This window comes from Hyposmocoma kahamanoa, unplaced genomic scaffold, assembly GCF_003589595.1.
Source record: "Hyposmocoma kahamanoa isolate Upper Pololo Valley unplaced genomic scaffold, ASM358959v1 65, whole genome shotgun sequence".
In the NCBI taxonomy this organism is placed as follows: domain Eukaryota; kingdom Metazoa; phylum Arthropoda; class Insecta; order Lepidoptera; family Cosmopterigidae; genus Hyposmocoma; species Hyposmocoma kahamanoa.
In genome coordinates, this window is record NW_020653853.1 from 7,623,777 (window position 1) to 7,648,902 (window position 25,126).

The 25,126-nt window shown below is 37.0% G+C and overlaps 1 protein-coding gene across 1 annotated transcript in view; it reads right to left on the reverse strand.

Moving 5' to 3' along the window:
- LOC113231259 (putative inorganic phosphate cotransporter) overlaps positions 1–25,126 on the reverse strand; it is a 45,075-nt gene that overhangs the window by 6,956 nt on the left and 12,993 nt on the right. Inside the window, exons 2-6 of the mRNA XM_026465493.1 lie at positions 20,850–20,976; positions 9,864–9,954; positions 7,103–7,345; positions 2,713–2,884; positions 1,475–1,614 (exon numbers count right to left, since the gene is read on the reverse strand). Of these exons, the coding sequence (XP_026321278.1) occupies positions 1,475–1,614; positions 2,713–2,884; positions 7,103–7,345; positions 9,864–9,954; positions 20,850–20,976 (773 nt within the window). The remainder of the gene's footprint in view (positions 1–1,474; positions 1,615–2,712; positions 2,885–7,102; positions 7,346–9,863; positions 9,955–20,849; positions 20,977–25,126) is intronic.

Below are 25,126 nucleotides of genomic sequence, written 5' to 3' on the forward strand. Positions count from 1 at the left end.
CCGCTGTTGGAGCATATCCCTCTTGGGCATAATCTGCCTTGGCACACCTGGTAGTCTTTAAATAGACTGCGGACCCAAATCGGCCGAAGCAAGGAGAGCATGTACAGGTGGGGTTATAGCTCTCAGATTGCATGTATTTGTGGTGTCTGTCCCCAGGCACATCTTTTGTCTTGTCCTGCATGCCCCTACACCTGCACACGCGAGAATCTGTACAACGCTGCTGATAATGCTGTGTCAGTCGCTGATTACTGGTCAGGACCAGTAGTAGTAGGACTCTGACGTTTATGTACCAAGATACATAAACGTCAGAGTCGACACGCTAAGAAGAAGAAGACTGACCTAGTCTAATTGAAGATCGTACGGCACGTACGAGCCTCGGATGCCTCGGACACGGCTCGCGCCCGGCACGGTCCAATGTGAATCACCCTTTACCCTTCAAAACTGGGACGCAGTAATGCGCACATTACTGCTTGGCGACAAAAACTTGGTAAGGTGGCAATACTTCCACCAGGCACATGGGACTTGTCAACTTATGTCTCAGAATGACGGGCACAGTGGCAGTGCCCCTAAGATCCCTGCGATTTAAAGCTCTGAGTGGCACTGCAACCGTTATCGATAGGCAAGCGCACGACTTGTTCGTCCCGTTACTTGGTAATAAAAAAATCGAGTCACATTATTTTCGTTTCAACTTTTACGGGCAGTGGTACGTTAATAACTAGAATAAGTGATAACAGTATCATTCAATAAATACTTGCTATAATAAGGTATTGATAGAACACGTACGAGTGACTAGAAACTTGATAAATAAATATGAGCTGAAAAATATCTCATAAGGGTTAACCTCATAACGAATGCATTCCCACCTCTGCACTCTGCACCCTTTGATGCCGAAGCGTGTTTAATATATATAATACACACGTTTATTATAGATGTAGTGCTGTAACTTGCTGACAAGAAGGGGAGGGGGGTCTACTATTGGGTACACTAAAGTTATTAAGAAACTAGTGGTACTAATTACTTACACAAACTGACTCTCATGAGTCATTGGAAATTGTACATTTGTACATTTACTTTATATTATAATGTACCGCTACACGTATAATAATTGCCATTTTTAGAGTTTCTTCACCAACTTCGAGACGAGAAACATATCCTCGAGAAGTCGAAAAATCATATTACCTTTTTAAATTACTGAATAATTGGCATAAAAGTTACGCGATTTTTGCATTGTTGCTTTTGATAGTTCTCCTTAGGGTTGCCACAAATTACCGCAGCCAGACGACGCAACGCTGCGATGCATTAAAACGAACAAGGCAACATTAACCTTGTACAGGATAGGATTATATGTACAGCTGGCTGAATTGATTTTTTTACATTTTTAAAAAGTTCTCTAATAGTTCGAGAAACTCGAGAAATTGAGAAGAAAATAGGTCGAGAAATCAAAAACCTAAACATATTACATACTCGTACTCACTTTAGTTTTTTCCTGATGCACTTTATCACCGATAGCGTCAATGATGTACTTCTTCTCGCTATCGGAGATACGCGGATGCTGTAATGGGTTGTCATATACGAGCATCCACCACGCAACGCACCATGCAATGGCTATCATACCTGCCAACAAAATGTTCCTCGTAATGTTTCTTAGGTATTTATATTTTAGTTAATACACTTTATACACTATTATTGATGCAAAGATCGAAAAAAACACAAAAAAAAATTCCTTCGATCTGACTGGATTTCATCAGCTTCTGTTGCCGCAACGTGGCTGCTAAGGATCGAAGGAATTTCTCTTGTCTTCATACTGCTACATGCTAGTGGAGTGTTTTCACAAAAATATATAAGAATATCACGGCAGTAAAAACATCATGATATTCAATAAAATAAATAAATAACACTTTATACACGTTAAGTGAATATGGTTAACCACATTTATATATAAGTTTAATACAATAGCACATTTGACATGTACCAAAAACTAAATGCTTGTCATTAATATTAATTTATGAAAATATATTCAGAAACAGCTGTGATATAAATAAATGCATTTACAAATAAATGCATTTACAAATAAATGCGACAAAACTTATTTCTGATGTCACACTTTAGTAGTGCCATTTGACTTCATAATAAGGGCTGCGTAGCTAAAGAAATAAAGATTTGAAAGAAAGAGACCACAAAATTTTATTGTTATCTGAGTAATTTTCAATGTAGTTTTCTCTACCTAATTTTAGTGGCAGTTTTTATTATTTAAATACGGAAGTATATTATCGTGAAATATTAAATAATGTTTCATGATAATATTCTATCATATTTAAGTAATAAACATTGCCACCCAAATCAGATAGAGAAAACTAACTTGAGAATTAGCCATCACTGATTTTAGTTGAGATATTGAAAAAGAACATCAGATTCATGTTTAGATGAATATATGAGTCGATTAAAATGTAATAGAGAAATATCACTCAAATCGCCCTTTGAGTAGAGTCACAAAATCAAAAAGTGCTTAAACGCAGAACTAAACATGCAATTTAACTGATGGTATTAATGGAAAATAAGAAATTGAAAACGATAATGGTAAATGGTGAGCTGTAGTCTATGCCTACCGTGAGTAACAAACGTGACGAAATCAATATTAACCAACGCTAATCAAGTTTTTCCAAGTAAAGTACTTTTTGCATATTTGTATTTACTATGAACGCAGTTATTTACCTGGTATATAAAACGCATAATCCCAACCAAAAGATTCAATGACAGGGCCGGTGAGGGACCAGGTAAACACGGTGCCGATGGCTCCACCAAGTAGAGCACTAATAAACTTGCCCTTCTCGGCTGGTGGTGCCCAGTGGGCTGTCAACGCGTGCAGAGCAGGAAAAAGGAAACCCTAGAAAAGATTAATAAATATATATAAAGGAATAAAAGTACGGTAACACCATACAAAGAAGCAACGCGGCTTGTATGTGTGCACTACCCGCCAAGAGACGTGTACGGACGAACACATATGCAAAATAATGAAAGGCGCAAATAATGCAGCGCGGAATTATGCGAATGTGTGCCTGTGGTACGCGGCGGTTACGCACAGATACAAGCCACAGTACTACGTTTTTATGGAGTTATCATACGTAACCATACTTGTCTTATCATTGTTATGGTATTACACTCGTACAATATACTGGTCGTACCATCTAATTCTATTGTTCACGAAACTAATGCGAAACATTAATTACCTGCATGTAACCATAATAATACTAACATCCAACTACTTAGGTATACGTGTACATAGCAACTACCTACTGTTTTAAATTGTTTTTAACCGACTTTAAAAAAGGAGGAGGTTCTCAATTCGACTGTTTTTTTTTATTTATGTTACGCGATAACTCCGGTATTTGTGAACCGATTTTCATGATTCTTTTTTTGTTGGAAAAATATCTCCAAAGTGGTCCCATTTTAAAGAAAATCATCCATCTCAAAGGGTGGCTGTTCACGCATGAAGATCCATTTTTATAAATAGCGCCTAAATTTTATTATAAGGAGCAATTATTTTAATGGTTGAGTTTGCTATTGTCTAATTCAAGACGTTTTTCTCTCAATATACTTTGAGTAGTGAGAACCGATTATAATTATCTCCTGTGTCAAGTCCCATATAGTGGCGAACTAGGGGACGAATCCGGGTTTACGCGCTTTCCGGTAACCGATTTCAATAAAACTTGGTAATGATATGTAATTCCAAGTACTTTTGAGGTCGGTTTTTTTAGTACTCTGTACTGAGATTATTTTATTGACAAGAAGTGACGGGACGAATAAGTTGTGAGCCTGGTGGTAAACGAACGCCTGTTCATAACAATTGTAGTGCTTTAAGTCGCAAAGATCTGAGGGGCCCTGTCACTGCTCCCGTCGTCCTGAGACCTAAATTAACCCCTGCTACTAAAACTGTCCTATGGTCTATAACCGAGTCGGAGAAAGAATTGTTTCATTTCCAAACGTGTTTGTTTTTTAGACTACGGTCTGGAGAAATAAATTAATTGCCTACAATAACGGTTGCCAAAGTGTAACATACCAAGTGACTACAAATTTATTTCAAATTTGGAATTAAGTTGCAAACTATTGAAGTCATGATTATTTCAAATATTTAAATTCTACTGCTACTAAATTGTAAATATTGTTTTTGCATATTTAAATATGAATATAAATACAATTTAAAACAGTTGGCGATTAACTAACTGCGCGGTTATGGCAATAATCTAAGGTGCATTATTAACACGCAAATCTTTGTTTCTATACCGTTGATGAAAAGAAACAATGAGGCAATTAAAAGTACGCTATTACTAAACCTCGGCGAATCCTTCAGCTACCGTTGAAGACTTATACAATGTGCTATCTACGTTCTAAAACAGGTCTACTTGTTTTATATGGGCGTTAAAAATGAAGACATAATTTTTAATTTTTTTTTTCTAGTTCTGCATATAAGAAATTTCGTAATTTAGCTCTAAGGAATGAAAACATCTATGCCAAATAACAGTGGCTTTCAGTTTTCGATTTCTTAATTACAGAAATGTACGACGACCCAAGTGGCAGTAGAGCACTTTGTGAAACAGTTCGTCCAGAAAAATACTGCCATCTCACTTATTTCTGTCGCCAAGCAATAATGTGAGCATTACTGCGTTCCGGGTTGAAAAGATAAGGGTGCTGGTGAAATTACAGGCACATGGTACTTGTCAACTTATGTCTCAGGGTGATAGGCGCAGTAGCAGTGCCCCCTTAGAGGCTCTTAGTCGTTCTATGATCTTAATCTTTAAGACCTTAACATTTGCGATTTAAAGCTCTGCATGGCATTACAACTGTTATGAATAGGCGTGTGGCTTACCACCAGGCGCATGACTTGTTCGTCCCGTCACTTGGTATTATGAAAAAATCTCGGTGGCCTAACGATTTGCACTGTGAGCAATGGATAAGGAGGTCCCTATTCGAGGAGGGTTTAGCATTCCGGTAGGACTAATTTAGGAAATGAACTTTTCTATATTGTGCATTGTGTGTCGTGATTTTAACACATAGGAAGTGAAGTAAGTTTTTCGGATCCCGCGTATATTTATTGTTTTAAACACGTTTAAGGCCCTTTATTGGTCTCATGGTCATGACGTTTTTATCTGGGTGTTCTGGGAAGTGCCGCCGAGCGAATTTCGTTGATATATCTGATAGTCATAGTAGAGGGAATTCACTAGATTGAGACCAGGCAATTGGTATGACTGTTTGGCACATTATGCAGAAAAGTAAAAAAATAACAGGTAAAATAAACCTACTCAAATTCATATTATTTACTATATTACTTCATTATTATTTTCTAAGACAATAATTTGTAACAAATAATTAAAAAGCAATAATAATTTGTCGCCAATGTACTCAAATTTCAATAAATAATACACATATTCAAATATAATCAGTTCCAAGAAGTCCTGGGATTTGTAGAAGGGAATGTCCACATTTTTATTATCCACACTATTAATATAAACTAAAGAGTTTAGCTCAATTTACTCCCTCAATTACGATCACTGCTAATAACATATACTATGTATTTATTATTATAATTTATGAATATTATTTATATATTTATTTTCTTTACGACACTACTCATTAAGACAATAAATATATTTAAAATAAATATTTATTTAAAACAGATTCCATTAGAAGATATTCGTTGGTGGCACCCCCTTACCAGGCTTCTATTCTAAAGTTGCCTGGAAGAAATTGCTACTTAGCAATAAGACCGCCTCTTGGACATTAGCTCACTATGCGATACTTACTTTACTATTCTGTGTCGGCAATTTCAACGTGCAATAAAGAATATTTCTTTCATTAATTCTTATGATGAATATACGTGCTTGCCATGCTATTTAATATATCACAATGAGAGCAAGTTGTAACTAGTGGTCGGATATCCGAATGCTTTTATACCTAAATTTAACCTTTTGCTGCAATGCACGAGGCATTTCTGTCAAAATATGATAGCTGCTCCTTTATATATATGTTTCTTCTTTCAATCCCCGGATGACAGAATTTTCGGCTTGACGTTTTACGATTTGTATATTTTAAATACATAACATTTTGGTATACTAAAGGTTTGATGGTGACCAGGAATATAACTTGATCTTAGTTCTGTGAACAGCTAGAAAAGTTAAATTTAAACTTTAACGATGGTACGAACGTTCTAACTTGGGCCTTTTCAAGGCGAGAGGGAATAGGCATTATTAAGGTGTGCATGCTCCATCGTCGACCTCATCGTCACTTACCATCAGAGAGATAGAGGTCAAAAACGCACTTACATGTTTAAAAAATAATAGTTTTGGTAAAAAATAATTACGATTACAAAACTGGATGTTTTTACATTATCTCTTTCTACATGGTGATGAAAGTTAATTTAAATGTTACATATGGTCGACTGTGTAATGAATAATTACATAAATAATAGACAACATCCTATGCGTTACTCTGATCCCAAAGTAAGTAGCTAAAGCACTTTGGTTACGGTACCACCCACACCCGAGATAACACTAAAATAACTTTTTCTACACTGACCCAGCCGGGGATCAGGAACCCGAGACGTCAGAGATGGTGACACCATGAAAACCGGTGTGGAAGCCACTTGACCACAGAGGTCATCATACTTAGTAATAACGTGTATACTTAATAATTCACTAAATTCCCCCGGTAGGTCGCGGAATTTCGACACAAAAGCGCGTTAGCGAGCACCGAATTGAGTTGTAGGTAAATATGCTTCCGGTTATACGACCACTAGATTTTTTTTATTATCAAGTGACGAGACGGGAGTCGTGGGCCTGATAGTAAGCTACACGCCTGTCCATAACAGTTGCAGCGCCACTCAGAGCTTTACATCGGAAAGCATTTGAGGATCACTGTCACTGTGCTCACATGACATAAGCTGACAAGTCCCATGTGCCTGTACTTCCACCAGCACCCTTCACAACCGGAAAACAGTAATGCTGACATTACCGCTTGGCGGCAGAAATAGGTAAGATGGCAGTACTTCCATGGACGAACTCAAGATCTACTGCTACAAAAGTCATGTTATATCAGATGTCAGACTTACTGCTAATAATCCAATGACGAATCTATCAGCCACCAACACCAGGTAATGTAGCCTTGCAGCTTGCGGGCTGAAGATAGTCAAAACGGCACTTAATAGCATAGTGAGGAACACCACATTGCGCGGGCCCCATCGCTCAGCAGCCGGTCCGCCGAAGACACAGGTGAGGGCATATCCCCAGAAATAAAAAGAAATGATGTATGCCTGCTCTTGGGCTGTCCATGGGAAAGTTACCACACCTTCTGGCTGCAAAGAATTAAAATAATTAATAATAATAACGCACACACTCACTATAGGAAGCCCCGCACTATAGGAAACACGTCACTCGCCCTAGAGATATACGGTGTCCCTAGCCATTTTGGTACTGCAGAGTCCTACTAGGCCGTAGGTTCCCAAACTTTTTGGCTCACATCCCACTTAGGTAAGACAAAAAAATTTCAACACCCACCACCGTCAAAATAAGTATTTTTTAGCGGCCATTAGGTAGGGATCACTTTGGGAAACTTTGTACTAGGGTCACACGGTAACTTTAACGCGTATTGTTTTCGTCGACTATTAAAAAAACTAAATTCGTTAGAAACATCGTGTGTCTTTAGGGCGAGTGACGAGATATGAAATAAATTATTCCAGTTTAACTGCTGCTGCAGTTTAGTAGGGCAAAACCAAAAAACACAAAAATGTAAAAGTAGAAAATGTAGTGATTATTTGTGGGTGGGTTGGGTGTGAGTGGGCAAAATTAGAAGAAATAATCGCAGTACAGAGTACTAAAAAAAAACCGACTACAAAAGTAAAAAATTCGTGAAGTTTTATCCATTTGCCAAGTTTTTTTCAAATCAGTGGCGTGCGAAACCGGATTTATCCCCTAGTTTGCCACCTTTAGCGGTGGAATATTTTCCTCAAATTTAAATGGGACCATTACTGAGGTACCCTCTTTAAAACAAAAAAAGGATCATCATAATCGGTTTACAAATTACAAATTTTAGCTTAATATATTATTCTTTATTTTATTTACAAATTACAAAAGAGTTATCGTGGAACACACATACAAAAAAAATACAGTCGAATTGAGAACCTCCACCTTTTTTCAAGTCGGTTAAAAAGAGAGTGATAATCAAATTTGAAAACGGAATCAACGTTCGTTGTAAAAACAAGTTACATAATAAAGCACGCACTTATAGCCTCGCATTGTGGAACCCTGTATCGCTGGTACCATGGACACACATAGACAACCACAAATTACTTCCTAACTCACAAGAGAAATAAATGTAGGCCATGCAAACATTTCTCCCCGCCCCGGGGAATGAACCCGGGACCTATGCGTGGCAGACCAGCATAGTAATCGTTCGGCTACGGAGGCAGTTAAAATTATACGATTGAGTGATTATATCGATTTTGGTTCATTTTTTCAAACGCTTTTTAAGTGCTATGGCTTTTTTTTTAATGCAAATAGAAGATGATAAAGATAATTTTATCTTCGCACCATACTTTATTGGTGTTATAACCTTAAAATTTACTTCAAGGACTTTCAGCACAAATGAAAGCCATTAACCACACGGAAACTATAATGACGAAAGCAAGGTGATTGTTTGTTTGCAGTTTTTATGCCAGAATATAATCATTGAATTTATTTCTATTAGTTATTATCACAGAATGGACTTCTTCGATAGGTGCTTATTTCCGGCAAGAGATCACTTTCCGTGTTCCGTGTCTCCAAGCGTAAGTGGAATTTTATCATCGGTTCCGGTTTTACTTTCCATTTATGTACATGTATGTATATTTTGCACACGCATTTAATGATGTAGACATCATGTATGAATAACACTTTAATGAACAATGTATATTGAGACCAATTTTGCAGAAAATAATTTATCTAAAACATAGTGGACGTGTCAGAAACAATAACAAGAAAACACCAAGTTGATTGTGGAACTGGAAAGTGTGTATGGATCAAGAGTTTTTTTAAATAAACAATCGCCATGAACAACAACGTTTAATGATCTGTCATTGAATTACATTTACCTTGGCATTGTCTTATCGTAGGGTATGTCATACGGATTCCCGCGCAATGTGGTACACGCCATTTGCACAGAAGTTTAAAAACATTTGTGTAAATCTAGACGAGTGCGCGCACAATTTTTTCTGAAACAAATTTTGCTTATTCCTTTTTAAGCGATTTACTTAAGCAATTTCTCTTTGAAAACTATATATTTTAGATCCTTAATATTTTAGATCTATGTTTAACCAACTTCAAAAAGGAGGTTCTCAATTCAATTGTATGTTTTTTCTTTTTTTGTACGTATGTTGCGCGATACCTCCAGCATTTGTGAACTAATTTTGATGAATCTGATTTTTAATGGAAACAGGGTACCTCAGTATTGATCCCATTTAATTTGAATAAAATATTCCACCTCTAACGGTGGCAAACCAGGGGATGAATCCAGTTTCGCGTAAATTTCCGTAAAGTAACCGATTTCAATAAAACTTGCCATATATATGTAATTCCACGAAATTTTGAGGTCGATTTTTTTAGTACTCTATGCTGAGATGATTATTATTAAAAATCAATTACCTTTATTATTTGACAGTATACAAAGGCTTTATTTGATTTTGCGGATATAAAAAATAAAACTGGATAAAATGTATGCGCCTTACACTACCTTTAGGACATTTACAATCATAATGATTTAAATGCTATTCATTTGAACCATTATGCAGAAATAATGTTCATTTAAAGTTAAATAATATCCAAACACATAATAGTTACCTGTCGCAGCACGCGCTTGAATGAAGTATCGATAGTGTCGTTATACAACATGCTGTCATTGGTCACAATTGCCATGCACTCGCTCTTCGCCCTGGGAATTACAAACAATACAATGTTCTGTAATACTCCTCGTTGATCAACGTCAGCGGCCACAGAACACGTTAGAAAAAATTATAAGTGCGATTCGTGTTTTGGAGGTATTTTCCTTATTTGTTAAAATAATCCTAAGTAAGTCATTTATACAACTAATTTCTGCTGTTGTACAGAACCTTAAGTAGCGCCACTGTGCTCCCACTGGCCGCCATTTCGCCCAGTCCTCGACTCATTGCATCCATCTACCAGCAGCCCTTCGCAAATCGTCACTCCATCTGGTCATAGGGCATCCTACACTACGTTTTCCGAGCCGTAGAAACTCCACAAGAACTCGCTTCCCCCCTCGGTTATCGTTCCATAGCTCGCTGGGCGACTTTCAACTGGTGAACTAACCGTATCGTGAGTGTCCACGTCTCGGCTCCGTTGTCATAACAGGTAGAACGCACTGATTAAAAACCTTTGTTTTCAAACTTTGCGGTATGGGTGACGAGAAGACTCCACGTAGTTTACCAAGCGCTGCCCAGCCCAGCTGAATTCTCCCCTTAGCTTCTCTTTCGAAGTTGTTTTTAAATGTATTCGGAAACAACTTCAAGAAGGTGGCCATGTACTACGATTGGTCTCGGGACAATATGATCATTGATCATGACTTTCGTTTTATCCAAGCTCATGCTGAGTCCAATCCGTTGCGAAGCAGATGATAGGCTGTCCAACATTCATTGTAGCTCCTCCAGCGCCTCCGCAATTAGGACTATGTCATCTGCGAATCGCAAGTGTGAAATGTATTCGCCGTTTATGTTTATCCTTTTCCAGCCCAGCGTCTTAAATGACTTCCAATGCGGCTGTAAACAGTTTCGGGGATATGACATCCCCCTGTCTAGCTCCTCTGCGTAATTGGGTGGGCGTAGACTGCTGGCCCTGTACTTGGACACTCATGGTAGCGGCGTCATACAGGTAGGTATCTCACCACTTCGTTATAACGAAAGTCCACTTGGCATCGCTGTAAGGATTCCAAGATAGCCCAGGTTTCGACGGAATCGAAGGCCTTCTCATAGTCCACAATGGCAAGACAAAGGGGCTGATTATACTCTATAATGATACTCTTCTGTCTTCTGTATAATCAGTCTCACTATGTGTATGTGAGCTACGGTGCCGTATCCCCGTTTAAGCCCAGCCTGCTCCGGTGGCTGAAACTCGTTGAGTCTTCTAGCGAGACGATTCGTAATGAATGTCTCTAGAAAACAGCTTGTAGATGTGGCTCCGGAGAGAGATGGGGCTGTAGTTTTTAAGTGGACATTTCTCTCCTTTCTTAAAGAAGAGAACTACTATACTCCTGTTCCACGCCCAAGGAGTTCTCCCACAGTAGACGACAGAGTTAAAGATCCTCCGAAGTTCCTTAATAACAAGGACTCCTCCAGACTTCAGAAGCTCTGTATTAACTCCGTCTTCACCTAGAGCTTTACCGTTTTGGAGCTGTTCTAGTAATAATGCTGTGTAAGTAATAATCACCGTGGTTTTATCACAATAATTATCATGATAAATATATGTCTAATTTATAAAATTAATTGGAACAACAAAAGAACACCGCTAGCAATATCGTGCCATGTTTTTGTATCCGAGAGACATACCCAAAGGTATCGAAATCAATCTAAAAAAACTCTCAATTATAATGTCAATTGACGGGACGTACAAGTCGTGCGCCTGATAATAAGCTACACACTTGTCCATAACAGTTGCAGTGCCACTCAGAGCTTTAAATCACAAAGATCTGAGGGGCACTGTCACTGCACCCGTCACCATGAGACATAAGTTGACAATTCTCATGTGCCTCTAATTTCACCAGCACCCGTACCCTTTAAAACTGGAAAACAATTACTATTTTGACATTACTTCTTGGCGGCAGAAATAGGTAAGGCAAATCTTCGTGTTTATTTAGTTTTCTGTTTGTCATTTTTAGTCAAAAATTAAAGAGATGAAACTATGAATCAGCATGGATAATTATTATGATAATTATCAAAGCAAATTAATATCTTGGCAATTTCGAACTCTGACTAAGAGCGAACCTTTATCTAAAAGGGCCAAAGTTATAGTCTTTTGAAACGGTGGACTTTTACGGGAACATATGACGATGGAAAATCACTAATACGGATACAGTGTTGATTGCAACTGTACCGACACGCGTGTCAAACCGATGCGATTTGAACGAACGAAGCTGAAGAATAAACTTGGTCACGTGGCTTGAGCTCTCCGTAGCTAAACAGTGGAAAGCATAACCTATTATTTTATGCTTCTAGAAGACTGTTAGCGAGTCTAAAATGCTTGTAAAATGCCGTAACTCTCTTACTTACCATCACAATAGAAAGAACAATATGATGTGGCAAAGTTATACATTTGCCACTTGAATTTTATACTAAAGATGTTAATATTTTTGTTAGTGTTTTATAAATAAATAAAGAACTATTTCAATCGAGTGATTCATACCAGAGGAGTTTCATGTAGTTATTGGGGATTAACGTATTATGCTCTTTTATATAAAATAAGATTGAAAGTACTCTTCTTGTACTAAAGAATTTTAACCTCGAGAATAAATTTATTGTATTATTGCTACATATGTACGTGAGGCGCACTATAAGTTTCGGAAACGAATAAGAAAAAAATACTGTAAATGGTCAGAATGAATTTATTGTTTGTCAAAATATTCTGCGTTAGCGTTAATGCACTTTTTCGTACGAATGAACCAATTTTGAAAACATTTATGCCACTCCTCCGTGACAATCTCTGGAACATATTTTTCATACTCTTCGACAGCCTTTTCAGGTGATGAAAATCGTTGACCGCGTAACGGGTTCATAATTTTTGGAAATAAATAAAAGTCACAAGGTGCCAAGTCGGGACTGTACGCGGGATAGCTCATAAGGTCAACGTTGTTCAATTTCAAAAATTCATAAATCTGTCTGGCCGTGTGAGAACTGGCATTATCGTGGTGCAAGATAATACGGTGTTTACGGTTATTTTTACGGAGTTTATCAATAACTTCCGGAAAACAAATGGTCATGTATCAATCACTATTCACGGCACAACGATTCTCCAAAGCAACAGTAGCCACGTGTCCAGTTTTATTAAAAAAAGAAGCAATCATCCGCTTAGAGGCACTTTGCACGCGCGCCACTTTGGTTGGTTTCGGCTCATCTCGAAAGACCCATACGCTCGATTGCTGCTTTGTTTTGGGATCGTAACTATAAATCCATTTTTCGTCGTTTGTTACTATGTCCCACATCAAATTTGACGCCCCTTCGTTGAATCTGGTAATCATGGCATTGCACTAAGTGACGCAATCCGTTTTTTGAGCCTCAGTCAAATTGTGCGGGATCCATCGAGAGCACAGCTTTTTCACACCCAAATGTTTATGTAATGATTGTATTTGACTCATGCATATGCCTAAAGATGCTCAAATTTCATGGTATGTCACATGCCTATCTGTTTTGAACATACAGCGCACAGCATCGATGTTTTTGTTGTTCACAGCAGTGGATGGGCGACCATCACGTAATTCGTCATTGAGATTCACACGACCGCGTTTGAATTCTGCAAACCAGCTATAAATAGTCGTCTTGCATGGTGCTTCATTGCCAAAAGCAGTTTGAAGCCGAGCAAAGCCCCGCTGAGCTGTTAAATTACACTTAAAGTCGTAGAAAATCATACTACGAAAATTTTCACGAGTTAAATCCATGGTGATGTAGACAACCAATTTCTAAAATGACGCCACGATGTAAAAACAAGTGACAGTCAGATGAAACAAACTGTATCCTACAGCCAAAGAATTCCATTTTCAAATGTTGTAATTACTTTTTAAATATTGTTTATGTAAGTGACCAGTTCCGGAAACTTATAGTGCACCCTATGTGTATATATGTCTTTGCTAACAGTATACATAAAAATTTATTTTGTCACGCGTCACTCCGAATTGAGGCTTTTTGTAATCTTAATTATTGTTCTTACTTTTGACCTGGTATTTTTTTATTACAAATATTCAATTTCATTACGATATGCATGCCGAAGTCGACTGTTTTAACCCCCGACGCAAAAAGAGGGGAGTTATTCAATTCAATTCAAATCTTTATTTCGGACAAAATATCCATATAGTGTTAGTAACAAAATACTTGCAAACTATGTTAATACAAATCCTCTAAACATTGACGTGTACCCGTACCCATTGCTATTATATGGGCGTATCGTTCCTATCGACCTCTGTACGAAGAAGGCCATTGGCGCTGCCCCGCATTCTGCGCATTAGAGACGCTACCCGCTTCCGCAAAATGACTTTAGTGTACCTCGGTAAACATTCCCGAAGCGCTACAGTAGCGTCTAGAGTCTACTGTCTATGTCTGATGAACATCCCTTTAGTTGTTTAAAGATCATCAGCTTTTTTTCCAGTTAATTTAGGGATCTATATATATCTAGGGAGCCATAAAATATATATTGGTTACTTCCACTTAGCCGACCCACTTGCAATTGGGTGTACGATCTGAATCCAATAACGCTACAATAATATGGAAAACTTGATCTGATGCCACAACCAGGACAGTTTACAAACTACTCAACCCTCCACTACTTACAGTAAATTAAATTTGTATTGAATTAGTAGCAGTAGAGCTCCTTGTGAAAGAGTTCGACCAGGGAAATACTGCCACGTTACCTATTTCTGCCGCCAAGCAGTAATGTGTTCCGGTTTTGAAGGGTAAATAAGGGTGCTGGTGAAATTACAGGCACATGGGACTTGTCAACATATGTCTCAGGGTGACGGGTACAGCGGCAGTACATCTCAGATCTTTGTTATTTAGAGCTCTAAGTGGCTCCGCAACTGTTATGGACAGGCGTGTATAGTTACCATCAGGAGCACGACTTGTTCGTCCCGTCACTTGATATTATGAAAATTATTTTATATATGTTCAATTATTATTTTATATATGTTTAATTATATATTCAATTATTTTTTGTAATTTTACTCCACAAGTTTGTTATAATTATTAATACAAAGATCGAAGACTTAGAGAAAATTCCTTCGATCCGGCCGGACTCGAACCGACGTCTTCTAGCAAACCATGCCAAACGCTATGCCAATTAAGCCACGAAACGAACCACCTGACCTGGTTTTTTTCTATGTGCTTGTTGTCGGATTTTTGTATTTGGAGTTTCAACTTACGTACAGTAGGCCATTACGGCTTATTAAATTTGTCTCGATGAGTTATAAATATTAGATAACATCACATACGTTGCCCTGATTCCAAAGTAAGTAGCTAAAGCACTTGTGTTATAGTAATCGGAAACAGCAACGATGCCACAAACACCCAAACCAGAGACAATGTAGAAAAGTTAGTGTTCTACACTCGATCGGATCGAACCCGGGACCTCAGAGATGGCCACCAAGAAAACAGGTGTACAAGTCACTCGACCACGGAGGCCGTCAAAAGTTGATATCTTACAGATTGTGAAGTTTATTGTCTTTATGGATTATACTGATTTGTACCGGAGGTTTTTAAATTTTAATTCTATATTTCCATACACCTAAACTCTAAAAACATATTGCTGTTATGTGTTATTCATTTCAATTCATCAGGAAGAGTTTAAAATAAATCAGAGGCAATTCTAGAGCGCAAAATGGATGTTTTTTTACATAAGATATATAAATGTGTATTTGACCTCCATCTCACCTGGTGGAAAGTGACGATGAGGTCGATGATGGAGCATGCACACCCAAATAATGCCTATTCCCTCTCGCCTTGAAAAGGCCAAAGTTATAACGTTCAGGGAATAAATCTCCAGTCAGGGAATTCCACTCTATAGCGATTCGCCATATAAATGCGGAAGCGTAACGCTTGGTGCGAATCTATGGAATATCCACAAGATAAGGGTGCAATCCAAGCCTACGTCTAGTCCTCCAGTGATGGAAAGAGGAAGGGGAATTAAATCGTGTACTCCGTGATATATATGAAAATAATAAAATAATGTTGTCACACGACGATAGATTATTTTCACCTCAGGAAAGCTGGGACTCTATAGCAACGTTATACTATACTTATATATTTTATAATATTCAAATAGACGAACCAAATATAGGCCGGTCGTACAACTCAAAGAAATAAGCTCGTCAATCTTAATTACATTACTAAAAAACAGATCATTACACGAGTTATTTATGTATAAAGCGACGTAACACTTAACTATTATTACGGGAAAGTGTTAAGTCAATTAACCACCTGTTAGGTAGCTGGTGGCGCTTATAGCCGGCCAGGCTTGCAGAAAGCTATTATTTATAGTAATCAGAAAAGATGTAAATATATTTACGTCGTTTTCCTCTATCGTTACTTACAAGCAAACGATTTTAGGAATTCTTGACCTGCTTTCTGTGCCTTCAACTTATAGGAAATTGATTTTAATGAATTTGCTTTAAACATAAATATGTTTATTCAATAACCGTGTTTTGTCTATGACCCGAGGTCATATACTAGACCTTTGACATATTGATGACTTTAAACTATGGTTAGAAGTGATAATTATCACGGCACTTTTTTTAACCTCAAGAATTTATCCTTTGAGACCCGCATTTGCTCATTATTTGCGCATTATTCAAATCATAAGTGAGTAAGTAAGTACACTCTATGTTTCTAATCTATGCATAATTACGATTTTTTTTTCCATCCTCTAAATTTTTCACATACATTTGACATTTCGTTTGTGTGACATTTCGTATCGCTTATTAATAAGAACAATAACTTTAGCTTACTGTTCTTATGCTTTTTATTGCCCGTCGAGTATTACGCACTCGATGGTATTGTCGATCTGCAATTGAAATGTGAATATTGCAAAATGTCACACAAAAGATTACTTGCGAAACTCCAGCGCAATATTTAGTTCATTCAAACTATTTATTTATGAAAACCAAATAAATTACAAATTTATGCCGAGTTCTTAAGTTGCAATTTTATTTTAGAACCAGTTAAACACTTTGTAGAGGTCATCGAGTATATGGTTATATCTCTATTTCTGGATAGAAATAGAGACGAAATGTTATGTTTTTTTTTTACCATACCCTGCGCCCGGGGAAAGCGCGGGGTTATGTGGGACTCTCCTCTCTTCAGGGGGTGTTCCCCCACGCACCTTGTGGCGGGAACGCAGGGACGCTTCCGCATTCTTCCGCGAAAACCTGACCTATCCTAATCTAACCCAATCCACTAAAGGACAGATAAATACTTCGTAAAAATTGTCTGAATTAATAAAATGATTGTTATCTAAAAAGAGCTCTAAAATGTTCTTATAAAATGTGAACATTATTTAAAACGAAAATTATATAAAATTAAGTTACAGGAAAGTGTACTTAGTCCAAGTGAAAATTTTAATTGAACGTTATATTTTATAGAATTTCGACGACTCGGTAACTGAACCTGTGGCTCAGACGGTTAGAGCAATGCTACGGTGCAGCATTGACGTGGGCTCAAGTCCCACCGGGTCGACGAAAAGTTTTTCTGTGTTCGGTCTTTGTATTCATAATCATAACAAAAGTAGTGGAGTTATTACACAAAAAATCGATATAAATAGCTATATTTTAAAATTTATTTATTTGATTTTCACACTAATGAGGCGCACAATGCCACTGCAAAATGGGCAGTTGTGGCATTATTATTATACCAAGGGTGCCAAATAAAAACCTTTTCACTAGCACAGTATTACTTCATCTGTTTTTGCTATGCACTTTGCTTATAAGTTATCCTATTAGGCCGGGTCAAAATGGTGTTGTTTACATATTAAAGACGCTTCTTCTATTCCAACCACAGAAACCACATTGACCATAACATGTCATCATCATAAAAGCGTAGAACACTTCTAAGTAATGAGGACATGAATTTTGCATTATCAACGAAGGTGTGAAATGTTAAACCTTAATTTATTGCCTAAGTGCCAGGATTGATGCTGGATGGATGAATTCTGATCGTGGTGGCAGTTTTAAAGTAATAACGACGACCTCTGTGATCGAGTGGTTTTTTTATAATATAAAGTGACAGGACGAACAAGTTTGACGGTTTGCGCACCATTTTTGCATGGTGTCGCTATCTCTGAAGTCCCGGGTTCGATCCCCTGTCGGATCAATGTAGAAAAACTACTAAACTACATTTGTAGTCAAAGTCAACGCCAAAGTCAAAATCAAATAATGTTTATTTCATAGGTAAGCAAATTACACTTGAAATCGTCATATTGATGAAATTCTATTGCCCATTTGTAAGGCAAATGATCCCCTGAGAAGAATGAACAAGAAAGTCTAATGGTTGTTCTTTGTAAACATTCATTTGAATACATTACAATATTTGCTTTAAACATCGAGACTACCTGCAAAAGCGAAACGGGTCACTACCACGGATTTTTGTCATCCAAATACGCACAAGCTGTATAATATATATTAGTATAAAGTTTTTGTTTCACTATAGTTTTAATCCTCGTAAATGCCAAATTTTGAATATCGATAGGAATCTCATTAGAAGCGTATACATTGCCCCTTAAATGAATTTGAGATGTCATGAAAATGACTGTCAAGAACAGCTAGTTTATTTTTATTCCTCGTATTAATGTTATGTCTGTCACTATTTATCAGAAAAAAAAATAATTTTCTTAACATAACAGCAGAGTGGCTGTAGAATTTCTTTCTCAAAAAACTCCATAATTGTCAGAAGTTTTTTCAGAATAAGCTTCCAGATATAGCAAATATAGTAATCCAAAATTTATTTTCTGTCCTTACTCTTAAAGAAAACGATGACCTTTTGCCTAAAGTTATTTGTATTGTGTGCTAAAGTTGAACTACCCCAATACACGCAGTTATGTTTAACTAACCCGAAAGCTCTTAACATGGTATTCAAACAACCTTGGTTCTACTACTTTTGGCAACACACACAATTTTTTAACTTGAGTTTATACATATTAACGTTCGTTTATTTAGAAATGTTTTGTGAATATATTCATATTTTTTAGCTACACCATTTTGTTTTATATTAATTATTACTTTTAAATTACCTAATATTTTGAATTGTAATATTGTGACACTGATAATATATCGTCATACGTCCTGAATACACAAGGTGTTCCTGACGATTTTGCTACTGTAGTGTCCTAGAGCCACAAGGTGTCTCTAACGCGAAGTTGGGTTTTAATACACCATTAAAAAAAATTACCAAAATCGACGACGATAAGACGAGTGAGGGATATGAAATACCTACATTATTCCGCTTTAACAAATGATACAAGTTCTGTAGAGGAAATCGAAAAAAACACAAATTTATAAGTCATAGAAATTGCAGTGATTAGTCATAATAGTTTTGGTAGCAGTGGAGCTCCTTGTGAAAGAGTTCATCAAAGGAATTACTGCCACCTAACCTATTTCTGTCGCCACGCAGTAGTGTGAGCATGACTGCGTTTCGGTTCTGAAGGGTAAAAGTGCTGGTAAACTTACAGACCCATGAAACTTATGTCTCAGAGTGACGGGCGCAATGGCAATGCCTCTCAGATCTTTGGGATTTAAAGCTTGAATGGTACTGCAACTGTTATGGACAGGCGTGTCGCTTACCTTCATGCGCATGACCTGTTAGTCCCGCCATCGTTACTTGGTATCATAAAAAAAAAACTAACTTTTCTATATTGTCTCAGGTCTGGGTGTTTGTGGTACCGTCGCTGTTTGCGATTTCAATAACACAAGTGCTTTAGTTACTTACTTTAAGATCAGAGCAACGTATTTGTGATGTTGTTTAATATATATATTTATTATTTAATAAGCTGAGATTTGAAATGATTGTATTATGCGAGTGGCGAATATGCGAGCCGGAAATTCGACCGTATTTTCAATTGTCACTAGAAATAATACAAGTGTAGAAAATTGATTCTGAAGCTTTAAATTTTGTGCAGTCCGCAAAGGTTTTTTTCGGGCCTCCGTGAAAACAACCCTTAAAATGTTTCTTAAATTATTCTTGTACTAAAGTCAAATATCAAATGTCACTTGAAATTGTCGTGTTGATTAAACACTATAACTTATTCGTACGGCAGATTCCCCCGAGAAGAATGCTGAGGATTGCTGTTTGTAAATAAACATGTGTACCTATTTGTCATTTACAATATGTATTTCAAACATCCATAGTTCGAGACAACCAGTAAGTGCTAAACGAATTAACTTACAAAAACTTTAAACACATAAAGTTTTTGTGTCACTGTAGTTTTAAAACTCGTAAATACTACATTTTGAATATCAACCGGAATGTTATTACAGAACCGTATACATTGCCTCTTAAATAAACCGAAAAGTACTGAATCGAAAAGTACATATCTTAAGCCGGGTACTCATTAGCGAGATAGTAACGTAGCAGATGCAGTAACGAGGTTCTGTGTTGTACGTGTGAAACAGTCTTTACTCGCTAGAATGAGTACCTGTAGGGCTGGCACAACAGGGTGTGACTTGCGCGAGAGCGACATAAAGTATCTCGCATACTGCTATTCTCGCATAGAAATCCCGCGCTTTATGTCACTCGTAATTACTTAGTATTCAAATTACTCGGAAGGTGTTGTTGACGGTCCCTAGATTTACCGTTTCGTCTACCTCTACGATCGAGTATATATGTATATTAATCTAAAAAGTTATAGATGTGACTCGCATTTGATTATATTTTTATCGATGATGAATTGAAGTTTGATCTCACTATTGTAATCTGTCAAAACGGCCATCATAGCGTGCCGGTGCTGTAATTTGTTTTATGTAGTTCTTATTATTTTTATGACTTTCATTAATATGATAAAAGAACTTTTGACAAAATTTATTGCAAGTCGAAACAAAAAAAAAACAAAAAAGATATAAAAAACACATACGACGTGGTATTAGAGCTTTCGGAAACCATGGCGATGATGTTGACACTCATATTGACGCGCATCATGTAGTTGATGAAGGTTGCGAAGAACATCATGATGCCGATGTTCAGCCGCGCCGGTACCAAGTCTGCAACGTGAGAAAAATGTGAATTAGCAATAATGTCTTTATTTTAAGAGTCATTTCCGAATGGGGCATGCACAAGTTAACCTAGTTAAAAAGACAACGCACACCTTAAATATAAATAGGCTCAGATAAGTCCTTCTACACTACGGGAAGTTGGAATATTCAGAGGACTGGTTTATATGTTTTCCTGCACACCTAAAGACCTCGTGTATTACACAAGCATTTTGTAGGCAATATCCTTATTTTTTAATGCCACCGTCTAAATTTACATTGTTGCGAAACATAGATTGGGGTTGAGCAATTTTGCAGATTGATACATATAGGCCACTTCCAAGGTAGCATATACGAGCATATCCCTCATAACTACTGGCGTGCAAGAAACTTGGGCTATTCGGAGAACTATAGCACGCTAGTAAAAACTTCGTGTATATCCTTATTTTTTGAACTTCAGTATGTAAATTATTGCCATGTTGTTTAGAAGCGAGAATAATGTAATTTTTCAAATCTATGTGAAGCTTCACACAGAAAGTTACGTACAGTGCGTATTTTCTCAATGTCATTCGGCAAAATTCGTTTTTCGGCTGCCGTCGGGTTTTAGTCAGTTGCCTTTGGTACAGATTGGACGCTTTCAGTCGACTTGAAAGTATATAGAGTTGTTATTACATTTTTTTATTTATTATACAATGCGAGAAAAGCTAATGGACAATTTTATAATAAATGCCTGTTCGAGCAGTGCGGAAAGTGATTATTCCATCGATGGCGAACTTACTAACATAGGTATGTCAGATGAAGAAATGCGTTCAGATACGGACTGAATTGAAATGATTACCGGAAAAAATATTCATTTTTAGTTATATAAAAGAAGCACACTTTATTTACTTTATATTTTTGTTGCCTTGCTTATTGACACGCAGTAAATGTTATTATAATATGTTCTTATTATTAAAACTAGGGAAATAGTTTTACAGCTCTATACAGTTCACATGAACATCAAAACAAAACAACAATAAACCTTGTTCAAAATTCTAATTATTATAGGTTTTAAATCTATTAATTAATGGGCATGGAAATTAATATTCGCCTACATTCGGAAATCCGATGACTGCCGAGAGCCATTGAGAAAATAGAAGCATTGTAAACTACTTTGATGTTTAATAATAACGCACACACTCAACATAGCCCCGAACTAGGGAAACCCTGTGTCGCGGGTGCCATGGACACACACATAGACAACCACATGTTGTGATGTTTGCACTGTATCAACTATTACGTCAAAGTATACCTATAATTAACGGTTCTCTTGAATAATAAAACAAATATTTCTATAATTCAAAAGAAACACAAAAGCCTTGCAGCATCTCTATTTTCATAAGTGGAATCAAAATCAAAGTAATTATGCAAATATTGTTTTCACGAGTTAAGGAAAACTCGTCTAGCTATTGGCGCAATAGCACATGCTTACATCCTTATTGATGCTTACGTACAAACTGCTGTCATGTAAGATGTTTTTGAGTAAGCACCTATTTATTAGTGCTTTTGTTACTATAATAATAAAGTTCAATCACAAAGCCGAAAGCACACTTAAAGCTAATTAAGTTAAGTATGTTCTCGGTTCTTTTTAATGTGCCCCATATTAAATTAGGTATATATTAATAATGTTAACGGTATAGATTTTGTCATATACAATAGAGACAATATAATACAAAAATCGACGCTTGAAAGGCAAAATGGGTTAAGCGTAACTTTTGGGTCACATTGAGTTGTATATACCGTTGGAGTTAGAAACATTAGCTGATTCCAACTGTATATAACTCGATATGACGAAAAGTGTCGCTTATCCCATTTTGCCTTTCAATTGTAGAAGTGGCTATTACTTTCAACAAAGGTCCTACAAAGGTTTTGGAAGACTAACTTAATATTAAAAGATTCCTTTTAGGGAGGTAGAGTTGGCACTAGGAAAATACATACGTTGCGAATCTTCAGTATACACAACATCCTGTTTTTTACGTAAGACTAAAGGAACTATTCATAGACCTTGTGAGAGAAATAAAACATTTTTATATTTGTTTGTATTCTTGGCCATTTTTGGCACGTCGAACGTCACATTAATCGATCGAATGCAATCTTTAAGATGAAAAATCAATGAAATCAATATCGACAACCGCTGAATCAATGAATGCGATGATTTCAACTAGTCTATCGTGAATGCGGAAATTGGCACTTGTTTATTTCTTCAAATAGTTGTGCTCGCATGTACGACCTCGTAGGAACCAGAAAGTATGTTCGCGGAAGATAACTTTCGAATACAATGTCAATATCAGGCGGACGTCAGCAAACACCGCCATCAGCTCAGATCGGTGTACCAAAAACCGTTCAACGAATCAAAATCATAATTAAAAAACAAATTGTGGTTCAGCGAAAGCGAAAGCTGACAAAATTCGAAGATTGAACTAGTACATATTCAAAATGTCACGGCGGCGTGATGCAAGTGAAATAAATAAACAAGTTGATTAGAATAACTTGATTTAGCATGGCCATCTTTGGAATTCATAATGTGGTCATCACCGACACGGTCACGTTCGGAAGTGATTGTTCAAAAGATGTTCATAGCCAAACGTTACAATGTTAAGTAAACGAAAATAAAGTCTCTGTGCTGGTGTTGATTTGTTAAGAACCCTGGCTTTATTACCTTGACCTCTTACTTTTGCACGCAGACCGGTCCGAAAGAGAACAAATCCGATGGCACTATGATATTAAAACACCCAGGCATCATAGTTTAGATAGATAGAGATTTATTAACTATACCACTTATTTTTTCGATACATCGTAAAAGCTTCTATTAATCTAATCCATTCTCATAAACAAGGAAAAATAGCGTGTAACGTAGTTAAGAACGTTATCAATGTATTTCAATTTTTACATTTCGAAAAACGTAGCTCATTTTTAGATGTGTTTAATGTTTGTAGATCGAGTACTATGTACTGTAATTAATTCGAGTTAAAAGCGATCGTATGCAGCTCCAGCATGACAAAGCCAATGCTATTGTTGTATTTTTCGCATTGTGGCGTCATTGCCATTACCTACCACGTAACAATGGATGAACTTAAAAATACAAATTATCTAGTAGTCGTAATATCATAATGACTTTGAATCATAACTGTACGTTATGGAACCGGTTTAAAAATCCGGTTAATTTTGATCGTCAGGTGGGTTATCAATCGTTAATTGATTTACCGGTTAATTGAACGAATATTTAAAAAAAGCGTCAACTTATGAAGAACTTATGAACCAATGTAACTCAGACTTTCTCTCACTCACTCTCGTTTATGCCATGATTGAAAGTGAGGATGAAGTATATGCAAAGCTGTTGCGATATTCCTCACAAAAAATAAACCATGTTACGTCTGTGACATCTTGTGGCACAATGTTCTAATAAGAACTTCACTCTACCTGCCGTCGCCTCTACCACAGAATGGCGCGGCGGTTCATTGTGGGTCAGACTTAGTAAACGATGTGCTGGACAACAGTGAGGAGGCACCACGTGCTAACCCACTAGTGTCCAAACAAACATATATCAATTTTGCTATCGCTCGCAACACCACAACGTAATGAGTAGCAGTAGAGTTCCTTGTGAAAGAATGCGTCCACGGAAATACTGCTACCTTACCTATTTCTGCCGCCAAACAGTAATGTGAGCATTACTGCGTCCCGGTTATGAAGGGTAAGGACGCTGGTGAAATTACCGGCACATGGGAAACAATTTGTAAACTTATGTCTCAGAGTGAAGGGCGCAGTGGCAGTGGCAGAACTATGTGAATTAAAGCACTGATTGGTAATGCAACTGTTATGGACAGGCATGGCACTTATCGTCGGGTGGGCGACTTGTTCGTCCCGTCGTCTTGGTATCATAAAAAAAAATGACGACGTACATCTTTAATCTTTTTGTTATCAGTTTTTAATTATCATACGTCCATACTAATATATCATATCATACATATCAACCATTACCATGGGACCTGTAAAGGACCCGAAACGTTGGTTTGTTTGAAATAACAAATATAGGTGCGAGATTTAAATCCGGAAAAATAGTTACATTTCCTATGTCTAACAATCGCGAAAACCTAAAAACTCGATGTATTACACATACATAACG